This window comes from Amyelois transitella, chromosome 5 (assembly GCF_032362555.1).
Source record: "Amyelois transitella isolate CPQ chromosome 5, ilAmyTran1.1, whole genome shotgun sequence".
Classification (NCBI taxonomy): Eukaryota; Metazoa; Arthropoda; class Insecta; order Lepidoptera; family Pyralidae; genus Amyelois; species Amyelois transitella.
In genome coordinates, this window is record NC_083508.1 from 9,723,939 (window position 1) to 9,746,962 (window position 23,024).

At 34.2% G+C, this 23,024-nt stretch overlaps 2 protein-coding genes across 2 annotated transcripts; both read right to left on the minus strand.

Annotated features, from left to right (window-relative positions):
• Positions 1 to 4,950: 4,950 nt before the first annotated feature.
• On the minus strand, positions 4,951 to 13,343 carry LOC106134496 (uncharacterized). The gene is made up of 14 exons (XM_013334560.2): positions 13,278 to 13,343; positions 12,704 to 12,806; positions 12,351 to 12,450; positions 11,806 to 11,932; positions 10,978 to 11,104; positions 10,562 to 10,674; positions 9,730 to 9,820; positions 9,233 to 9,313; positions 8,697 to 8,926; positions 7,358 to 7,484; positions 6,675 to 6,780; positions 6,330 to 6,419; positions 5,743 to 5,843; positions 4,951 to 5,376 (listed from the first exon to the last, which is right to left on the minus strand). The coding sequence occupies exons 2-14, from the start codon at positions 12,742 to 12,744 to the stop codon at positions 5,190 to 5,192; spliced, it is 1,521 nt and encodes a 506-aa protein (XP_013190014.1). The 5' UTR covers positions 12,745 to 12,806; positions 13,278 to 13,343; the 3' UTR covers positions 4,951 to 5,189.
• A 5,341-nt stretch (positions 13,344 to 18,684) lies between these two features.
• LOC132901780 (uncharacterized) lies at positions 18,685 to 22,576 on the minus strand. The gene is made up of 2 exons (XM_060944307.1): positions 22,323 to 22,576; positions 18,685 to 21,912 (listed from the first exon to the last, which is right to left on the minus strand). The coding sequence occupies exon 2, from the start codon at positions 21,903 to 21,905 to the stop codon at positions 19,569 to 19,571; it is 2,337 nt and encodes a 778-aa protein (XP_060800290.1). The 5' UTR covers positions 21,906 to 21,912; positions 22,323 to 22,576; the 3' UTR covers positions 18,685 to 19,568.
• Positions 22,577 to 23,024: the final 448 nt, after the last annotated feature.

Below are 23,024 nucleotides of genomic sequence, written 5' to 3' on the forward strand. Positions count from 1 at the left end.
CAACACAGAGCCGTATAGCTGAACGTGCTCCTTTATTCTTTTAAAGACTGTGTGACTGACTTTAAGGCTTTGTCAATTCCGAAAAGGATATAGACGTGACTTTATGTGAGTAGTTAACACACGTACGCAATTAAATTATCAAAGAAGTTATTGAATTGAACATACAGTAACAAGACAAGACGTACTCGTACATATATCGCATTAATAAAGACAGTTTAAATCCAATATAGTAATCAAATATACGTCCCATTAGTTAGCGACTCGGCCACTTTGCTGCAAAGGACGAGACATCTTGTTTCCTGAGCCTCCAATGACCAGTCCAATAAGACCTCTGAACTACAAGGTATAATACTTTAGTATTAGTAAATTGTATACTAGAGGGCAGCAAGGGAGGTCGTGACAAAATGGTCCTGTTAAACTAATAATACTTGTGAAAGATGAGTGTCATTTGTAAAGGTAAGGTTGCCAGTACGTTTTTCATGTGTAAAAAGTCTTTTTATTTGTTTAAATAATGAAAAACATTTTGTTATTATGGACCAAAATTTACGGTGGCAAATTGGCAATACAAAACTTAAGCAATTTTTTTAACAGGTAAGCATCAAATTCCTAGTTAGTCACACGTGTTGCCGTTTTACTCCAACACATCTTGAAAGCATTATTCTAACTTCAAGACTTCTACTATACTACTACAATACTTATTCACTGCGGAAGACGATAACGGTCTATCGAGTCTTTATTTAATTTATATATTTTTTTAGGAAACCTAATTGTGCCACAAATAGAAGAAATTACTACGTAAGAATTGTAATTGTAAGAGTATATGGTTCTAAACCATGGTTTAAATCGGTGGAACCACGGGTACAACATGGACTTCCTATGTTTTAGCTATGATTGTACTAGATGAATATGTTTATTCCCTAAGTCGCCTTTTACGAAATCAACAGCACACACACCACACCACACAAAATTATTAGTAAAGCATCAATAACGTAACAAGTGAATGAGTATGTGACTTCCATGTATAATTATTCAAAACATGGACGATACATTATTCTGATAAACATAATATTTATTTGGACACACATGTAAATGTTTCATGTCATCCATTTGTATAGAATTAATTAGAGATTAACCCAGCAGGCTTACTTCAGTTAGGTGTTAAATTCAAATTGCCAGTTTAAATGTCAGCACAACAAAATACAAATTTTTATTTTTAAATAATTCAACGACCCGCCCCCGCTTCGCTCGTAGTACTCGGTACTCGGCTTCCTAGTACTCGTATGAACTTTCCTCAAAAAACCTCTTTTCGACATTTCAAACAGAAACAAAATCCATTTACAACTTTCCCAGATTAGCGCACAAATACCTACAGACAAGAGAAAATAGGAGGACTTTATGATATGTTGTGATGAAGTGTTAATAGTGATTAGGTGATCAACATCAAATGATCACACACACACAGATGCCTTTATCCTTTATAGTATAGGCAGAGCCAAATGTCACAAAACTCCGAAAGTCCGGACTAGCTTGATAATCGAGAACTCACTCCTACTTTGTCTAATTTTTACACGTTCCCGGTAGCATCCTCCACTGCCATGCTTTGGAGCCCGCAGAGAGAGATGTTCATCCATCCATCCATCAGAAATGTCTTTCTGGCATTAATTTCATTTGCTTTCGCGACGTCAAGATATGATTTTGATGATGAAATTTATCTAGATAAATACTCGTATCTAAATCCAGGTAAATCTGAAGTACCGTTTTTCATCTCGACCTGCCTAGGTAAATTGATTTGGTTTCGACATTGTATTAATTTCTTTGACACAAAACTTAATTCTTCTGTGTTTAACTTATTTAACTTAATTGAAATCTTTAATTAATTTTTAGCAATGATTCTTGAGATCTAAGAAATCACTTTAAAAAGATTTATCGAGAACAAAGAATTCGCATTTACACCATAACGTTTTCGTACCTATTCCTTTAAAGTTCCATAAACAATACAAAGTCTTACACAAATTAACCGGAAACCAACAAAATACCGCAGTTGATTACAAAATATAAAAGTTAATTTTAATTTGTACTTTTGATTTATGCATACAAATTATAATCGTTTAATACATCACTTCTGTCGTAGACATTTTGAAGTATTTTCGCCCAGGGCCGCAATTAAACTTGATGCTTAGGCAGAGTTGCGTCTGGCGTTAAGGAAGTAGGTGCACGACCGGACAGACTACAATTTATATAGTTATTATTACGCCCGCGGCTTTACCCGTATAAAATGAAAAACTCATAAATATATATTATAATATAATTTCCGTTCTCTTGGGAATTACGGAAAATCCTCTCTTTGTGCACTCCTACCATATAAACCATAATGGTAAGTGCAAGTTTGACTCGATCATACGCGTCGAGCAAGTCATCACAAATTTGTATGGAATTAGTGCCATCGCGTTACCACTAGGTGGCGCTGATCAAATCACATACAAATTCGCGTTTACTTGCCCGACGCGTTTGATCGGATAAAACTCGCACTAACCACTCATATTGCCAAACAAAACTCTAGTTCCAGCAAATCACTTCAATCCGACTGTTTCTTTTATAGTATACCGCCACAATAAAATAACTTAAGTTTATTTAGCGACTCATAAGAAAAGATACAAATCTTATTTCTATGCAATTTTTTACTATTTTTGTGTGGATTTTGACAGCTTGGTATTGGATTTAAAAAACGAATATTTTCTTTTAATAACAAAAGCAGGGAAAAAATTATAATTTTTCAGTCAGGTTGGGGTCAATTTTTTTTTCAATTGAGAACCTAATATGTGTGAATTGTTTTTCTTCACGAATAACCACGAATATACCATCTTAATAAAATGATTAGCCTCGGGCTCGCTTGACTAATTCTTAGAATGAACAATGCACCTTAGACTTGGTCAATTATTGTCTGTTTTCATTGCGTGTATCGTGCTTGAGATAAAGATGGTTTTAAATTAATATTATTGAATGTGGGTAATCGTTTTAGACATTCACATTTAAAAATGCTAAGTAGGATTTTGGTTTCCTGAGAAACAGTGGTTCTGTAGTTCATGCTTAAAAGCAGGGTGTTATACTGAAAATATTCTAAACGTCCGAGATAAAATCAAGGTACCTTGTGCGCGTTTAATACCTGTATTATTTATAAATAGTATACTAAAATTTCGTACTAAATATTCGCTTTGAAGTATCAAAGAGCACCTTAATTTTTGAAATAAATATATTTTATATTTTTGAAATAAACAAAATTTATGATAGGTACATCGCGAAATTATAACGTAAGTTCGTATTTATTCGTCTGTTTGATTCGGACTACCGAAAAACAAAATTTCGTAATTTAAATCATGAAACATGTATTTTGTTAACAAATAAAATATTTTATAAGCGAAATAATGTTGGCAATTCAGCTGGCTCCGAAATGAAAATAGCTGAAACATTTTGTGACACAGAGAAATGCAACGCTCCAACGAATGTATTGCTTGTTGGGCCTGCCTGAGGACATGTGCTATTTTTTTAATAACGTATTAAGTTTTTACTGAACCATATAAGGTTCAATCTTAATACATGCCTGTATTTTTTATCTTGACTAGTTTTTTTTTTCCATTTTATATAACTTGCAAATTAGTTTTGGAGAAACTATCCTATAGGTTTTGATTTAACGAGGAGTTTAGACAGAATGTTTAACTACGGCGTACGGCACCACGCGTCGTTTAGTACCCGACACTTTAGAATAGGATTCATTCACACTTCATTCCTTTACAATTGTTGTCGTAAAAGGTGACTGAGGTAATAAACACATTTAGCACTAATGCAGTTTTTACCATGATCCCATATGCGTTGTTCCCTTACAAAGCATGCGGAGGTCAGATGCGAGTCCTTTCATGTAAAAAGCTAACCCTGAGTTCCTCTCTAGAAGTGTAATCATGTTACCTTAATAACAATGAAAGGGCGAAGAAGAAGAGAATTATTCATTAGTCGTTTGTCATAAACCACAGACCATTTAAACTAAAAACTTGGACTACGTAACAGATCCACCACCTCGCCCCTAGTTTAATAGTCAGGCACGCATCCAAATGATAAACTTCTATAAAAAATACTTTCTATAATTTTATGTTGAAACAGTAGTTACATGGCATGAAGTATGTAATGGCTCCCTTATCGGATTGGCTGCTGAGGGGCTGCGCGAAAGTGGATGCGCCAACATTTCAAATACTGTACTTTCACTGTTTGAAGTGGCAATGTAGTGTGGGAATTCGTTGAGAGTGCTCTGAATAGAGATAACTAACTAATTTAAAGAAAATTAGCTAAAAAAAAAGTGATCTACTAAATTTACATGATTTTAATAGTAGTGCTCAATTGATTTTATAATCTGTTTTTTTACGATGTTTAAAATATTTCGTAGTCTTTTCACGTATTATAATTTAAAAAAAAATATACTTAACTTTACATTGAACCAGATTTGAATTCGTACATTTCTTTTAACATGATCATGACAAATGTTCCGAATTTCGCCAGGCCCGTATTAGGATTTTTTAATATAATTTTTGCACCCGTCCGGTGCCTACGGTTACCGTATTATTTTCAGAGAAAAATGGCCGACGATTTATTAACTACGACTGTTACGGTAAATAATGAGGCTTCTGTGTTATTAAAACCTTTTTACCTCGTTTTCGTAGAGTCTTTTCGAGATTGTGGGCTCTGTTCCGTTCTGTACCCCGTAAGGGATGCAATTATGATTGTTTGTATATGGTTAAGACGCCTAGCGCAGATAAAAATTTCATGTTCTCATTTATATTTTTTACGATCAAATTTATATGCCACATTGGAACTAGGATTAACTTAGTTTTATAAACGATAAGCACCTATTAATGATTTTTAATGGAAGTCAAGTTAAAAAACTACAAATAACATTTGCCATAATATGAAAGTATATTTAAAAATAAAAATTTCACGTGCTTACTGAAATATGCCAGCTAAAATGAAATGCCCATTTACATTTAATAAACGTATTCGTTAGAATACGTAAGTATTTCTAAAATTTATTAATTACATTTTTTCAAATCCTCTTGTGACAAACAAGTTCGGCGGGAAAATTGCACAGTCTAAACAATACAGTCAGTCACAGTCTAAATCGAGAGTATGACTGAAAGCGACACAGTCTAAACAACAACGTAAGTTGGTTCAGCTTCAATGCCGCACACATTGTCCCTGGCGGAGATGTGCATGTATCCGTCGATGCCCCAAGTCGGCCCCCAGGAGTTCTTGACGATCCAGAAAGTGTCTCCATTCTCTTCTCCGTAACCCACGATTACCACCTCATGGTTGAGGTTCTGTGAATTATTTGGACTGAAACGAGTGGAAAATATAAATTATGTCATTTGAAATGTATATTCAGCTATTTTCCTTTAAATCTGCATAGCTTCGTCAAAGGGGTCGCTGTTTGTTCGTCGCGTTTAATCGACGAAGCTTCTCAACCCAGAATTAGGGTCCATGAGGAGAGATTCCCCACAGTATCACTCAACGTACTCTCAGATCAGCTTCTCTCTAACATGAAAGTCTTTGAATACGAGTAGATTCCCTACTCAGTCAGGGAAAACATTTTCAGGTAGGGCTTTACCTTAGATAAGCGTGTGGGTCTGCTTGTATGGCGTCTCCATGATACTCAAATAAGACCATGGTGGAAGAAATATCAAACGGTTAAATTCTTCTTACCACTCGGATTCCGAGATGTAGAAGACTCCGCCAGCATAGAAAGAGAATTCATCGTTCACGTAAACAGACGCTGTTATTGGACCATGGTTAACTAAAGCCACCTGCAAACAATCTTGATATAATTATGTTCTTGTATTACAGGCCAATAAATTGATACGCGTATTTGAAACAATCAATGTGAAAATTTTGGTAACCGTATTCCTACGTTGGTTGATGGTAATATATTTTATTTAAATAATTTTACTTCATTCTAAAATGTATAGCACCTATATAATGTACATAACATACATATATATAATCACGTCTATATCCCTTGCGACGAAGGGCCACCGTCTTGAAAACACTGATAGGCCACGTGCTGCTGTTTAGCTTATTGATAGAGTTGAAACCCAAATAGTGACAGGTTGCTAGCCCATCGCCTCGAAGAAGAATCTCAAGTTATAAACTTTATCCTATCCCGTAGTCGCCTTTTACGACATCCATGGGAAGAAGATGGAGTGGTCCTATTCTTTTTTATATTGGTGCCGAGACACATGGCACCTATATAATGTACTGAAGAGTTTCTCAAATTTTGCAAATAGCCTTACCTTAATAGCATTGACACTGTTAGGAGTTATATCTGTATAACCCTTGATTTTGTACGTAGTCGTCATGTTGTTGATATTACAATAACCATTCTGAAAATACACACCCAGAACTACATTGCATTATTATTATTATATTATCTTATATCAATTTATTATTAAGCTAATGTTTGTCTTTTTTGGGATGCATTGAAAAAATTGCATCAATTTTTTTCAGGTTACAAAGGTTTCACCACACATAAGTATTTATAGGTCTCTTGTAGAACTGTTTTATGTAACTAGATTTAATTTCGTAATTAGGGAGATAAAGAAAGTTGTAATAAGATGAGATCAACTTTGTATACTTGCCCTGTTAGCGTATTGGCCATACTCTTCCTCAGTGGGTAGGCCATATTCCCTGATCCACTGGTAGGCTTCATCGTCAGTTCCACCGTTACAACCCTCGGCACCATAGCTACGTCAGGAATTTCGACAAACTTTAAGGGTTTGGGTTAAGAAAAAAAAACGAAATAGTGCCGTGTGGTTCCCGGTAATAGAAAAAAGAATAAGACCACTCCACTTCTTTATTTGCACATTCAATATTCTGAGGTAGTTATAAATATATTTAATTGTTTAGATTATACATTAATACGTACATTACTTCCATCTCCTATGTCTTACTGTCGATTGTACGGCTATGAAAAAAGTGCCGTGTGGTTATACCGGCACCAATACAAAAAGGAATAGGACCACCCCATCTCTTTTCCACGGATGTCGTAAAAGGCGACTATGGGATAGGCTTACAAACTTGGGATTCTTTTTAGGCGATGGGCTAGCAACCTGTTACTATTTGAATCTCAATTCTATCATTAAGCCAAATAGCGGAACCTGGCCATTCAGTCTTTTCAAGTCTGTTGGCTCTGTCTTCTTCCCAAGGGATAAAGTCGTGACCATATGTATGTATTTATGTATGTAAAAAAAAAACTATTACATTTACCATAGAAATATGAGTTATTGTTGATCAGATTTTTATGACTGTTATCTTTACGTACCCCCAAGCACAGTCAATCAGGGCTTGGTTGCTGAGTGCGACGAGTTTCCCACCATTGCTCTTGGCAATGGCGCCTTCTACGACGGCGGTGGTGGCGAAGGTCCAGCACGAGCCGCAGTCCTCTTGATCTGGGTAAATAAATATCTATACCATTGTACTCGTACGTTATTGCCAAATAAACTATAAATAAATAAATATATGTATATGGGACAATTTACACTGATTGAGTTAGCCTCGAAGTAAGTTCGAAACGTGTGTTACGAGATACTAACTCAACGATACTATATTTTATAATAAATACTTATATAGATAAACATCCAAGACCCAGGCCAGTCAGAAAAAGTTCTTTTTTCATCATGCCCTGACCGGGATTCGAACCCGGGACCTCCGGTGTCACAGACAAGCGTACTGCCGCTGAGCCAAAGAGGCCGTCTATTTGTGTTTTACTTGGGTATTGTAATTTTGGTAAGTAATAGATACTATTAGGTCCTTACATATGAAATTGGCGTTTGGTATAGGAGGAACAAATGTCGAATGTTTTTTGATGTAATATATACTTGGGATTCTTTTTTAGGCGATGGGCAAGCAACCTGTCACTATTTGAATCTCAGTTCTATTATTAAGTCACACAGCTGAACGCGGCCTATTAGTTTTTTTAAGACTGTTGGCTCTGTCTACCCCGCAAGGATATAGATAAAATTGTATGTATGTATGTAATATATAGTATAAAATTCAATATCCATGAAATAAATTACCTGATAAAATCAGGAAAAATTAAAAGAATTCAGGAAATTAAAACGCTGCGTGGTTCTCGGTACATTAGAATACGACTACTCCATATCTTTCTTAAGGATGTCGTGAAAGACGACTAAGGGAAAGGCTAATAAACTTGGGATTCTTCTTGTAGGCGATGGGCTAGCAACATGTCCCAATTTGAATCTCGATTCCATCATTTAGCCATACACCTGAACGTGGGCTTTCAGTGTTTTCAAGACCTTTGGCTCTATGAATGTGTGACTATATGTATGGGTGTATATAGAAATTAATAGGTAATAAAAGAGATTAAAAAAAACATACATACATACATATGGTCACGTCTATATCCCTTGCGAGGTAGACAGAGCCAACAGTCTTGAAAGGACTGATAGGCCACACCACAATGATAGATTTGAGATTCAAATAGTGACAGGTTGCTAGCCAATCGCCTACAAAAAGAATCCCAAGTTTATTAGCCTTTCCCTTACTTCACGACATCCTTAAGAAAGATATGGAGTAGTCGTTTTCTTTTTGGTATTGGTGCCGGGAACCACACGGCACCACAAAAAAAAATCATTCCTTACTTTTAATATTTGTCACCAGTCCCAAAAGACGTGCATCATACTCAGTGGGTAAGGTCTCCACAATAGTTTTGATCTTATAGTCGTCATAAGGAAACGGAATGTTGCCTGGCTGCCTCGCCCGACGTCTGACGAGGCCAGTGTACTTCCTCATCTCCTCAGGGGTTCGGTCAGCGAAATGATTCAGTGACAGCTTGTAGCCAAGGTTCTGACGATTTTTCGCGGCGATCAATCTGTGTCAAGGAGTTTTACTTCAGATTAATTGAATTGAATAAAAAAATCTTTTTGTAGGGAATATCTTCTTTGCGAATGATTTTTTATAAGTGGCAAATGAATATAAAAAAAACACTCAATTTTTTAAAGGGTTATCAACTAGTATTATCATGGGACATTTTCTTGATGCATCTTTGATATTTCTTCCTATTTTAATTATATTATTTTTTGCAACATTTCATTATAATATGTTGCATTTCTTTTTTAAGAGTATAACTGTTATGAAGGTATATATTTTCTTATTATGAAATTGAATAATCACTTGCCTTATGTTTTTTTGAAAGATGCTCCTCCTCATGGCGTGTTCCTGATCATTCTGGTACACTTTATTGTGCTTTTGTTTATACCTAAGTAAACATAGAAAAATATGTAAGTAATAATAAGTTTATGACTTAACTCTGACTAAGATTTCATCATTTCATAACATGTGATGTTAGATTTGTTACATACATATAATCACGACTTTATCCTTTACGGGCTAGGCAGAGCCAACTGTCCCCCAAAGATTTGTTGGTCAAAATGAACACGGTACATATTTTGTATACACGGTGACGGTAATGCGCATAAAAAATCCAAGTTACTGAAATATGCATGATGGGTTAGCAACCTGTCACTATTTGATTCTTAATTCCATCATTTACCCATACAGCTGAATGTGGCGTTTCAATCTTTTCAAGACTGTTGGTTTTGTTTGTATTGTTTTGTTGTATGTGTATGTACATCTTATTTTAAAATATTAATAGGGAAGTATGAATGAACATACGCATTAAACATGCGGTCAACATGTTCTTTTTTAAGGGGATCTATAAGCGTGACCTCCTTGTCTAGAGCGCTACGGGCTGGGACACAACCGTCTGTAAAAAATAACATTTTATATTCTATAAATTTAACTTAAATACATTATAATACATACATACATACAAATAGTCACGTCTATATCCCTTACGGGGTAAACAGAGTCAACAGTCCCGAAAAGACTGAATGACCACGTTCAGCTGCTCGGCTTGATGATGAAATTGAGATCCAAATAGTGACAGGTTGCCAGCCCATCGCCTAAAAAAAGGATCGCAATTTTATAAGCCTATCCCTTAGTCGCTTTTTACGACATCCATGGGAAAGAGATGGAGTGGTCCTATTCTTTTTGTTTTGGTGCCGGGAACCACACGGCAATACATTATAATTATTATCAATATAAAAATATAGTAAGATTCAATGGAATATCCAGAATAGTTCCAGGATTGAAATTATCTTCAAAGCTAGGCGCGTTAGTATTTCTCTTTGAATATCAAAGAATTCCAATAAATGTAGAAGAATTCCAAGAATTTTTTTTGTTTATTTGTAATTTTTTCATGTTTTGTCTACTTAACCAAAGTTTTCAAAATTTCGCATAGACACATAGTATTTCATTGTGCTTTAAAAATATCGTAATTTTATTAATTCCGCCCGTGGAATGCCCTTCTCTAAACCCCACATACACCCTAAACAATTTCACGCAGGTCAGTTCAGTGGTTTTGAGGTGAAAGACGAACAAACAAACTATCCCAATTCTAATATTATTATGAACTTTGATTCTATACAAAAACATCAAGGCATACAAGAAGATATGTTAAAGACGTCATCATCAAAGTATTTCTCGTAATTAAAGAACTCCCATATATCGTGATGGTCCATGTACCCTAACCAGGTGTTGTACACTTGTTCATCATATCTGAAATAAAAAAATAATTAAAGCTTATTAAATTCTGTATTGATCTTAGTTGTTATTGATATTAATATTTAGGCTTTTATAGTTTCTTTATAAAACTGTGATGAAGAAATATATATCTTCATTTAACGCTGTAGAAAAAATACAATTGGTACAAAATAAGGAAATTATTCCTCTTTCTCTGCAATGACACTTGTTCTGATTAAATTACCTAGATGACCTTAAAATAACCAAGTAAAAGTAATACATTTAAATAATAATAGATCCATATTTCCTGAAAAAAAAATATACGGTTCTATTACGTACTTGATAGGTAACCAGTATCCATAATCGGAGTCAAATTTGGCCCATAGCGTCAACTTGTACTTCGAACGTTCGTCTTCTTTTTCAGCGAAAAACTTAGTAACTCGCTCCCCAAATATAGTGTCATTTTCTGAAAAAGAATATATAATAACAACATATACGAGTAATTTATAGTTATAGTAAGATTATTTTGGACACGGAGACGTCTCTAGGCCACAACAGCGGTACTAAATCGCGCAACCAAAGTCTCTACGGATCGGATAATATATAAAACCTTTGAGTCAACATTGTTCAAGGTGCAAGCCAAGTTCTTTCAGAAGATTTTGTCTTGTAGGCTCGAACTCGAGTCAATGCACTCGCTGCCGATGAGCACGAGTAAGAAAGTAAACTCAGCGACTGCTACTTATTTGGTTGTTTGATTATGATAATCCTATTCAACTAAAGATCTGATACAAATAATTTAAGGATATTTATCGCATATAGCATAAACCCCATGAATAAAATATTAAAGAATTACTCTGAAAAACTTCGCTCAACAATATTACAGTATTCTATTTTAAAAATAGGTAAGTTGACAAAATTGCTGCTGTCTGATAAAACATTAATTAAATACAAAAACGTGATGTTAGCTGCTTCCTTTCGCGTGCAGATTGTAAAAGTCATTCTCTTTTTGTAGACGATGGGCTAGCAATCTGTCACTACTTGAATCGCAATTTTACCAATAAGTCATAACTGAACGTGGTCTATACCAGCGTTTTTGAGATTTTTTGCTCTGTTGATCCCGAAAGAGATAAAGACGTGATTATAGATGTTTGTATAAAAATGCATTACCTACTGCTTCATATGATTCATATGTACTTGGCAGGAGGTCTGTCGGAGTTTCCGGACTATACCTGGACCCTTTTGTGTATTCGCAAGTTATCGCATTTTCTTCTTTGTCAGTAGTTTTTGGGAAAATCTAGGCGTAACATAAAAATAAATTACGACAAAATATTTTGTTAGAATATTAGTAGCAAAAGGTCAGTTACGAAGGTGGAATGTAAAAGTAAATAGTGATGACATAATAATATGACCCTGTTTGTATGTAGAAAAGTATATCAACGAGTCAGGCAGTTAAAGAATGAAAAAAAAAACATTTATATATTATAAAAAATTTAAAGAAGAATAATAAACTTGAAGGCTAATAATAAACTTGGGATTTTTCTTGGGTATGTGCGACCTGTCACTATTTGGATCTCAATTCCCATCAATTAAGCCGACAGCTGAACGTTAAAAGTACAACTGAACGCGGTCCTTCAGTCTTTTTGAGACTTTTGGCTTTATCTATCCCGCAAGGTATAAAATCATGATAATGTAAAGAAAATGTTATGAATTACATCGTATTTGGTACCACGCCTCCACCATGAACTGCTTGAGACTATTATGGTTTTTACTGCGCCATTATTATAGTCGACTCTTGATCGTTCTTCAGTGTGCCTGTAAGAGTAATATTATTTCCCAAAATAAATATCGACATTTTGCTGTTTGATGCAGAAGTAATATACTTGCCTGCAGTTTCGGGTTCAATCCCGAGAAGAGCCACATAAAAAAACGTTTAAGTTAACGTTTAACTTTTTAGTTAACTCAAATCTCTTGATATCCATCCAGCAGGATTATTTTTTATTTCATTTTCAATCCATCTACTGGTACAACAAATAATGGTTACTTACTAAGATTCAAAACCACTTACCATATCTTGAAATTTTCAATCAAATTTGCAGCAAGGTACATTTTTGTTGCTTCGCAATAGTATTTATCCGGCCATACTAAATCTATGTAGTCATTGTGGATGCCTGTTATTTATTAAAAGTTAAGCCACTTAAGTACACAAATACATTTTTAATTATTATTATTAGATCCTTATACCCCAATAGGCTATGTAAATTTGCGCGGGGATTCGCACCAGTGGGAATAATATCAAAGTCTTTGTTTTGACTGTTTCTGTGCCAAATATCATCAAATTGGTGTAGTTATTTTTGAGATTTCTCTTAATAAACAAAAAAATATTTATAATATACGTTGGACTAAAATTACAAAAGCTTAAAATCGTTTGTGTTTATATAATTTGTTGTGGAGAAGGACGTAGGGTACTTTCATCCCGGCAAAAACTATATACCTATGTAGTTTCATTGGGATTTGCGAAAACCCTTTATTATTTTGTAGATGGCGCTAAATTCGCGCGGGCGAAGCTGCGGATAAAAGCAAGTGGATAAGTAATTAGAATCAAAAATTCTTTTAATCAACTATACAATAAATTACCTTACCTTTCAACCGCCGCCCCGTCACTAAAATCACAAGGCTAGACAATATTACTAACTTTGTTATTAACATTATGGCTAAAGAGTGTGTGGGGAAAAATTATAATTTAAAGCATATATACTGCATTTAATTATTTTACACAATTAATTAAGAGTTCCGCTAATAATCATGTTATTTAAACACGCGATTATAAAATTAGGAGAGTTATATTTTTATCGTACCTACATATGTATTTGTTTGCAAATTTCTAAGTCATACATACGAGTACATATAATCCATCGTCTAAAAAAAAGAATCGCAAGTTTTTAAACCTATCCTTTAATCGCCTTTTAAAACATCCGTGGGAAAGAGATGAAGTGGATTCTATTCCATTATACTTTTTTGTTTTGGTGCCGGGAACCACACGGTACAAATTCTAACTCTCACATTATAAATGGCTTAAAGGCTGACTAATGGAACTCATTCGAAACATCCTATCTTTCCTAATTTCTACTAATAATATAAATGAGAAATTTCTAAGGATGTGTGTTTATTTGTAGCTTTTTCATGCAAAAACTTCTGAACGCAAGTTGCAGTATTGTAGCTGAGACATTAAAATAACATAATAAGATAAAATTTATGAAATTGAAGTACGCTCTCTAGTAATAAATTAAGAGATTTACATAATCTTGAAATAAAATCATTAAAAACTAACAGCTGTGACTAGAACACAGAGAGTTCTTTAACACTGTGACAAGAGAGTTCGTTAAGACTTTGAATAGAAGTAAAATCTTTCTAAAAGAATTTTTCGCAATCAGGACTTTATTCAATTGTTACAGTTATGTTATTCATTAAAAAAAACTACAATTGATAAAGCAGGATTGCTTGACTTGTACTATACAGTTATAAAATTCGCTGTCAAATTATTTTTTTAGTCCCGGCAGCGGCTTGAGCTTTGCATTATCAGTCAGTCAGTAGCGGAAGATTTATATTTGCGCTTTTGCTACAGTTTTCGCTTCAATTAGTCTTGATTTATGAGCTCCGGAAATAATTAAAATCCGATAGAAAGTTAATTGAGATTATGAGACTAATGTAGACCCGTTCTTAGATTTTAGCTGTAACTACGGCCTAATTCTCAATTACACCTCACATTAAAATTATCTAGTAGGTAAATTTGTTACCTTTTGGCAGTAGATTGGAATACTGAACACTGGAGACCGGTCTCATGATATTAAATTATCTGTATTGCCATTAACAAAATAACTTAAGTGGTAGAAAAATACATACAAAATATGTTGAGCAAAGGCGTATTTACCCCTAAGCAGTCTTCAAATTTTCCCTCAAAATCAAATCAAACAATAAACGTAACTTTATTTGAATAGAGAATGATTTTTCAATTCTGGTTATCCCTATGGGTATATAGTATTGCCCATACAGTGCAAAAATATACAAATAGTCCCCCGATTTGAATGGATTATGTAAGTATATTCTGCAACACGCCCTTTTAGTGTCAAACTCTAGATATCACATACATCTAGGGATCATTTGAGTCTATTGTTTAGCAGCGTCCGAGAATTTCCATTAGCATTAGAAAGGTGCTCCATGGCTGATAGCGGAGGTTGAGCAGCTGTTACATGTTACACTGTGGTACAAGTTTAAAGTAGTTATTTGGTTACAATTTTCAGAGCATATTAGAGACAGAGCCCTTTTTGAAATTTTTACTCACAGCCGAGTTCGTGACTTGCGAATCTGACAAAAATTTTTGATGATTATCATCAAAAATTTTTACTACGAATGGTATATACTAATATTATTGACCTAACAATATCAATTTGATACAGTAAGAACAAACAAATACGTGAGACATGAAATATAGCGACATATTATACGTAAATATGAGAGAGAAAGTATGGAAAAGGAACGTGATCGGGTCAGGGTAATGGTTTATTTCCAAAAGGGAAGAAACTTTAACAGTTAAAGAATAAAATTAAAAAAATACTTAAAATAAATAAAACAAAAACAAAGCTGCACTGTTAGTCGGTCCATCCTTCAGACAATCTACCATCGAAATAGGTGCAAGCGTGTATCTTGATTGGTAAGCAGATGATAGACCAGCAGTGCAAAGAAGGTTTATATACAAAACTATCCCATTACTGATATGCCCAATTCTTAATTTTCATAAACAGAACTTGGTCTCCTCATCAAGAAGTATCTAGGGCACCTGTAACTTGAACGTCGAACTGGACCAAGGAGCATATTGGATGAGGTTCTATCTATACCTACCCCAAATTATTTTGGTATACCGACGTTTTTCACATTTTTTTTAAACATAAATCTTTTGCCTTGTACCACACCACATGGAAGTCAGTGCGCTCTATTTAAATCAGTGGACTGCGGACTTGGCCACGCAAATGCAAATTTCATCTCGATTGGGAGAGAAAATGTCCAGCGCTGCTCTGGACCTCCTTATATACGAGTATCACAGCTTTCTAATTTTAACTGCGAAATGTGTTAAGTACTCGTTGAAGTTTAAAACGTTAGTGTTTTAGAGCTTGTTCCATTAAGTAACAACTTCGTTTGTGTATTATTTTTCAAGTTCATTTTAAACATATATTTTATTATAATAAAACAAAATTAAAGGATAAGAACACTTATAAATGTATATTGAAATCAACTGGGCCATCAATCATCCATCATCATTGATTGTACGTCAGTCAGTCCTGTCAGTTTTTCAAGACTGTACTCTGTCTACACTGTAAGGGATAAAGACGTGATAATATGTATGAATGAAGAGACTAAAATTTTCTGCTACGATCCATGCATACTTTTTTGCTTAATCAAGGTAATTTTATCATTATTTAGGGAAATTTTTAAGGATACTTATACTTAATGTAAAAAAGGTTTATATTTTTTATATGTAGTTACGAATAAATTCAAAAACTGCTGTACCTTTTTTGATTATATTTACAGAGTCAGACAAAACATTCAGGAGTAAAAAAAATTCCAACGAAAGCTAAGCCTCGCGCAAAGTTATCTAGTTATTAATAAAATTTAATTACAATAATGATTTGTTGACGATGCAAATGAATATTTCGGCACTTCGCTTCAGATTCAGACATTAACCCTCCTTTCAAAAGTAGGTTCGATCATCTTTTATTGTTATTGTCGACCCTGCTCTTTTTATTGCGAATTGAAACATAGTCAATGCATTCAAAAACAAGGTTTATTCTTAACCGACTTCAAAAAAGAAGGAGGCTCTCAATCTTAGTTACTATTTCGGAATATTTACGCGAACATACATACCTTTTATCATATATATCTTTATATATCTTTATTCTGTACTGGATAGACAAATCCAATACTCATAATACTCAAAGGAATGTTTAGCCGGATCAATCGGTTTCTTCGTTGCCATCCCGCTAAAAGTGGATTGCGAATGTTTTCAAGGCTGCTGGCTCTGTCTACCTCGTTAGGGAAAAGTTATGATGTTTGATTGTAAGTGTGTTGTCATTGTAAATTTAAACCCGCAGCCGACATTTTCAGATATTTTTCTTCCACTCCAGCAAATTGTATTTACAAGTATAATTATTTAAAATGTTGGGGCGGATTGTTAATATTTAATTTAGCTAAATTTAAAACAATAGCTAATAAATTTGTAGCATGCAACTATTGTAGATAATCTGTGGCCATTATTCATTAATTAGACCTCGCCTCTGCTAATCGGATATTGAAAATGGATAAGGTTAACACATTATTGCACTTCATACATTTTGAATTGCCAAATTTTAATTAACGCTTTTAATAACAATACCTACTTAACGCGGCATATTAAATTTGTACGGGTTATCAGGCTGCACCAGGGACTATTAAATTTGGTTAGTTAATATTGTTACCACAAGCTTTTTTAAGGCGGTTCCTTGACGAGGTATTCGTTGTACTGGCACTCCTTTGTAAATCACTAGAACTACACAGATTCATGTTTGCATAATTTAATAGTAGCATACAATTTTGACATAAACACATTTCTATGTGCGATAACCGAATGACGCGTAAACTGATAAACTTTTCATTATATTTTCGAAAACTTTGATATTTGTTCCCCTTTGAACTCTCGGAAACTGTTATAACTTATCTTTCCCACTGAAAATGTCCAAGAAATGTTTTTCTGAGTCAAGTTCGCTTTTAAAGTGCAGTATTTCGCTGTTGAAATGGAATTTTCGCTAAGAGTGTGCCCTAATTCCATTGGGGCAACTTCGTTGTTGCGGTTTCCTGTAGGAATAAGATAGGGTAACGTTTACGAACTCTAAATGTTACTCTTTATTTTATATTTTGAATGCTGTAAATTAAGTATATTAATTTTTGTATTTTATTGAATTGGTTTTTATGAGAGCGTAGATGTTCGAATCGGTAAGGTTAAAAACGCATATAAGGCACAGGTTCAAATCCCACCTCGGCCAACCAATGACTATTTTCAAAGTTATGTACATTATTAGGTTGAATACTAACCGATGCTCGCACGGTGAGGGAAAATATCGTGAGGAAATTTGCACATTCAGACAACTGGATGTGTGACCATGATCGAATACGGGTTTAGGTTCCCCCTGGCTGCGGTCTGCAAATGCGAGTCGTTTCTTGTAAAAACTTGACTCACCTTCTGAGCACTTTTCTTGATAGTTGAATAGAAGATGCTACCGGGACAATAGCCAGGAGGAAGAAGATTGAATTGATTTGTATGTGATTAAAGAAAATTGAAACTAAGCTAAATATTGGCAAAAAGGAGGAAATTTATTTGTAAAATAAGTCAAAGATTTCCTATCACATGAGGAGTTTTACGAATTTTGGTAAAAAATATGAGGCCACATTTTAATCGAGAAAACACACATTCAGTTTTTGTTGAAGATTAATTTATAAACAAAAGGCGCATCGGAGTACAGAGTTATCAGCCGACTTGACAAAGTCATCCATCTTTTTTTTTGTTCCGGTGGACCACCCAAACGAGATGGCTTTTTAATTATGCAACTTATTTCAATAAACTTGATAAGAACTGAAGCATATGCATACTGTTAGATAAATTTAATGTCTGGATTTAGAGTATTATCTTTGATAACCTAGTTACTTTCAATCTGAAAAATCCAATGTTAATTTAAGTACCGTTACACTTTTTGTATGGGAATGTAAAAAAAATATCGTCGGTATCCAGTCGAGCTCATGGCGTCATTGTAAATCATCCGAGTACGTGATTTCGACAAACTCAAAAAATGCTGTTCAGCAAAAAACAGGCGTCCCATGGGTCGAACAGAAATTGTGGCACGAGACACATTGACCGTTCCATTGTGTCGTTTTATTACACGGGGCGAAGCGCCCGATCATTTCGTTACACCAAAACAAACCTTCAGGGCCGCCTTCGTTGCAAAAACAACCTAATACATTTCGCACTAATAATACAATAGTGTAGCAACTCAAAATAGGTGTTTTTTCAGAATCAACAAAAAACTGATTACTCGTTGCATATTATAGGTACTACATATATGACTCTTTTATGTGTCGTATAAATGACGTTAAAGCAATTATCTATAAAGCAGTAATCAAAAACTATACTGACCATAGAGTTATTTAAGAATTTTGAGTTAAGACAGTATAGTTCTAAATAAAATGTTCAAAACAAAATATTATTTTAAGTTGAGTCATTGTTTTTGAAACATTTTGTCTTAATACGTTATGATTTTTAAATTGTTTTATCGTTTTTCATTTAATTTTTGCACTTACTACAATTTTGAAAGTCATTTTCCGTATTCTATTTACGTTTAACACAACCTCTTATAATTATTGGTTAGTATGGGAATAAATAAAACATTCTTATTCTCAATAACAGTTGTTATTTATTAAAATGAAATTATACAAAAACCTTTTAAAATTCTGCCAAAACAAAATAGTAATTCGACGTTTAATCGGTCGATATCAATTCAACATCAAAAACAAATAAATTTGCTATTCCTTCATTAGCATTTTGTATTAAACATTTTGCAAAATAAAATTTCCAAAACCTAAACTGTAATTCAGATTAACAAATCAGATATAAAATCAACTAAATATTGTACTCAATCAACTTTTTATAAAATAAACATTCCAAAACAAAGAACAGTCATATTTATTTTTACCTTAATTACTAATTATTGTTATAACCAGATTGGCTACTTAACCTACATTAAAAAATGTGCTTATTTATTATCTTCTTATTTTCAATCAGTCTCAAAGAAATCACAAAGGTAATCTTAATATTAAGTGGAGTATACAAATACAAAAATAATACTATTTTTTTAATCAGTAAAATCTTTATAGTATGTTTCACGATAGTTTCTTGGTATTATATTTTTGTCAAGTAATTCTTTTACGTCTCTTTTCTTATTTTGACTTAGAGGTATCTTGCTTGTGTATTCTTGTGTCAAACCATTAGCAAATAATGAAGTTTGATTTCCAGTTCGTCGTGAGTTACGTACAAATACAGTTTGGTAAGCTTCATCCTCGTAAGAATTCTTGTAAAAAAAAGCCAAAGGATGTTCTTGTTCAACACGAAGCATCTTAACATCGTGCCATTTAACTTGGTTTCTGTCGACATTTACGTTAAAATTATTGCCCCATTCTTCTTGTAGTAATTTAAGATTACGAAATTTATCATAAGTCATTTCTGTCACTCTATAAGGTTTTCCTGTCTTTTTAGCGGTCTGAATTAATGTGATGTATTGTTGTGGGACATAGATTGGGCCAGATTTAAGGAAACGCTTCACTTGTTTTTCAATGACGCTATGGACATTATCGCCCTCATTTTGAGAGTGGCCGCGAATCAGAAACTTGTGAGTTACACTTTTCACTTTCATTTTTTGTACTGCGTATGCATAAGCTGTAAGGAGGTACTTATTTTTTTGTTGCCCACAGCAATTATCGGAATAAAATATAAAATCTAATTCTTTACCAGGGTGAACCTGTATCATTTGTTCTATGTAGTTCAGTATACAACTTCCAATCTCATTCGCACCACGTTTTCCCTCTGTCTCGTCCCAAAAATAGCATTCAACATTTTTAGCGTATAAGTCGCTTACAGTAAAATTAAAGCAGTTAATTCGGCTTTTATAATAAAATAAAGAAATTTGGCCCTTTGGTATTGGCATCACAGCTTGTAAGTCATATACAGCGACTATTGTAGAATCTATTTTAGCAGTTTTGTCTTTTTCTTTTTCTTTCCTTGACAATTCTTTTTCTCTTAAATGCGTTTCATACACCTCAATAATATTATTTTTTCCATCTTCATCAGCATTTTTAAAAGATTCACAAAAATCACACTGATCTTTTTTCGGCGTGTGGAAGGAAATATTAAAGTCTTTATTAAAAATGCGATTAAAAGTTGATGCAGACGAAAATGGTAAGTCTTGCTCCGTACATTTACTTTTGTAGTCACGGTATAAATCAGCTAAAGACTTGTCACCCTGTATATATTCCCGTGACGTCTGGGCTCTAAGATAGTGGGATTCGACGCGTGGTATAGCATTTATAAAGTTTTTTACACCGTCATAGACTTCCGGTTCTATAGTACGTTGCTTGCCATGTTTCCCGCGTAATTCTTCATCTATTAAACCACTCTCGGTTTTTTTTGCTAATGCTGTAGCAATTGGTCTATCGTTTATTGCAAGAGTATTCTTAAAAAATGTTTTACAGACTCTAATGTGATCGTCGTTTACTTGAAAATGAAATGCTGTGTTTAGTTTACGAAAATTTTGAGTAGATGAGTATCTGTATTTTGGTTTAATAGATGTACTATGTCTAATTATAAATTCTCTTTGTTTTCGTAAGTCTCCCAAATTCCAATACTTGTTGAAAATATCCAGTCTTGATGTCTCGTTTATTTTCAAGCTACATTTTAACCTGCATTTTTCGCCACACGTCGGTCCCATTTTCCTTGCTGGAACTTGTTTTTTACTAGTTGATTCATAAGCTTTGCCGGTATTGCGTAGCCGTTTGGCCACGTTGTGTTTCCAGGTTTCTACTTTACGTGCCCTCTTTTTACCCTTAGACTTGTATTGCTCGTCCGAATTATCATTTGATTCAGCAGTCAGCCCACTGGTTCCAGCAATGGGACTTAAGTTATCGACAACTCTATTATCCGTGCTACTCGATGAAGAGCTACTGGAAGAAGATCCACTTGAAGAAGAGCTACTCCTTGAAGAGCTTCCCGAAGAAGAACTACTGGACGATCGATCGATGGTTGGTCGGCCTCGAAGCAAACTAGGGGTTTTACTTGGCGATTGTGAATTAGGAATAAAATGCGGATCATGGTCAGAATCATCAAAGTCGCTTTGGTCTGAGTGTAATGGTGAAATATAATATTTCTTTTGGTTACATTCGGTTACTGATTCAACATTACTGACCAAATTCGGGGAGCTGTTGACGTCAATTTCTTGAAGTACTTGATTACTTGTAGATGGTGAAGGTAACGAAAGTGTTGACTGTTCTTTGGCAATGTCACTATCTTCTCTTTGGCTAACAGATTCATTGTTTGTACTCACCAGTGACGATAATGATGGTAAAGTATCGTCGTTTTCTTTTTCCTGGTGTCCTGTAGTTTTTGTTGCCAAGCCAACAAGTAATCGCCCACGTTGCATACTGAATCTATAAATAAAAGAAGTATTTAATCAGTTTAATACATACTTGTTACATGTTTGTCACATACAGTGTAGTAAGTCAAAATTTATGAAATAAAATAGATATTGAGCATTATTTTTTCTCCACTTATACACATTCGATTAAATATTTATAAGCACTGAAAGTAACAAATATAACTTATTTCTAAGTACTTTATAAACTATACAAAAATCGTCTTTAATTTACGATTCAACAAAACCGTATCATGTCAAAAATTACTAAGTGAACCAACAATAGCGTCGTAAATAAAAAATTTTTTTAAATCGTGCTTATGTAAATCAGTAATAGCGTAATAACTAGAAATATCAAAATTTCATGATTAGGCTTAATTCAACAATAATGTATTAAATCAAAATAATACTATAAATCTTACATACCTGATCCAGGAATAACGCTGCAACTCGAAATATTGCGCAAAGCGGCACGTCGTTCCCCTATCACTGTTGGTCGCAACTAAAGATGACGCAATATTAAGGGTGGGGTCAAGACAGTCGGCGAGTCATGAATAAAGACTTATGTCGCCATCTCTTATCCATTTTTTGCACTATCCTTATGACGGTTTTAGTGACTTGTAAGGCGTTGAATTTTGCGTTTGATTATATTGCTATGGCAACTTCGACACATTTTGAGTTGCTACACTATTGTATTATTAGTGCGATTTCTTAACAAAGTCAATATTCCAATACGTTTCTCAGGTAATATTTACGTGTCTATCGATACGGAGTCAGGTGAAAGTGTACTTTATGGCGGGGAAATAATAGAGTAATTTGATTGTTTGGACAGAGATAGCTGAGCGCCCGCTAGCTGTCACGCGCCGAGTTTTGTCGAGATCATCGCAAAAACCAATGCCATCCAATGCTGGGATAAAAAGCTGCGCCCGGGGCAAAGAACAATATTCACGAGCGGTTTGTAGTCTGTCAACCTGATGAATCTAGACTTTTACTGTATAAGCACATTAAAGTACAATTTAGTACTTAGGATTATCTCATTTATAATTAAGTGGATACTCTTAGCATTTACGGTACCATCAAATTGGTACCTATTTATTTTATTTGATGTAAAAAACTGTGCTGTCTTAA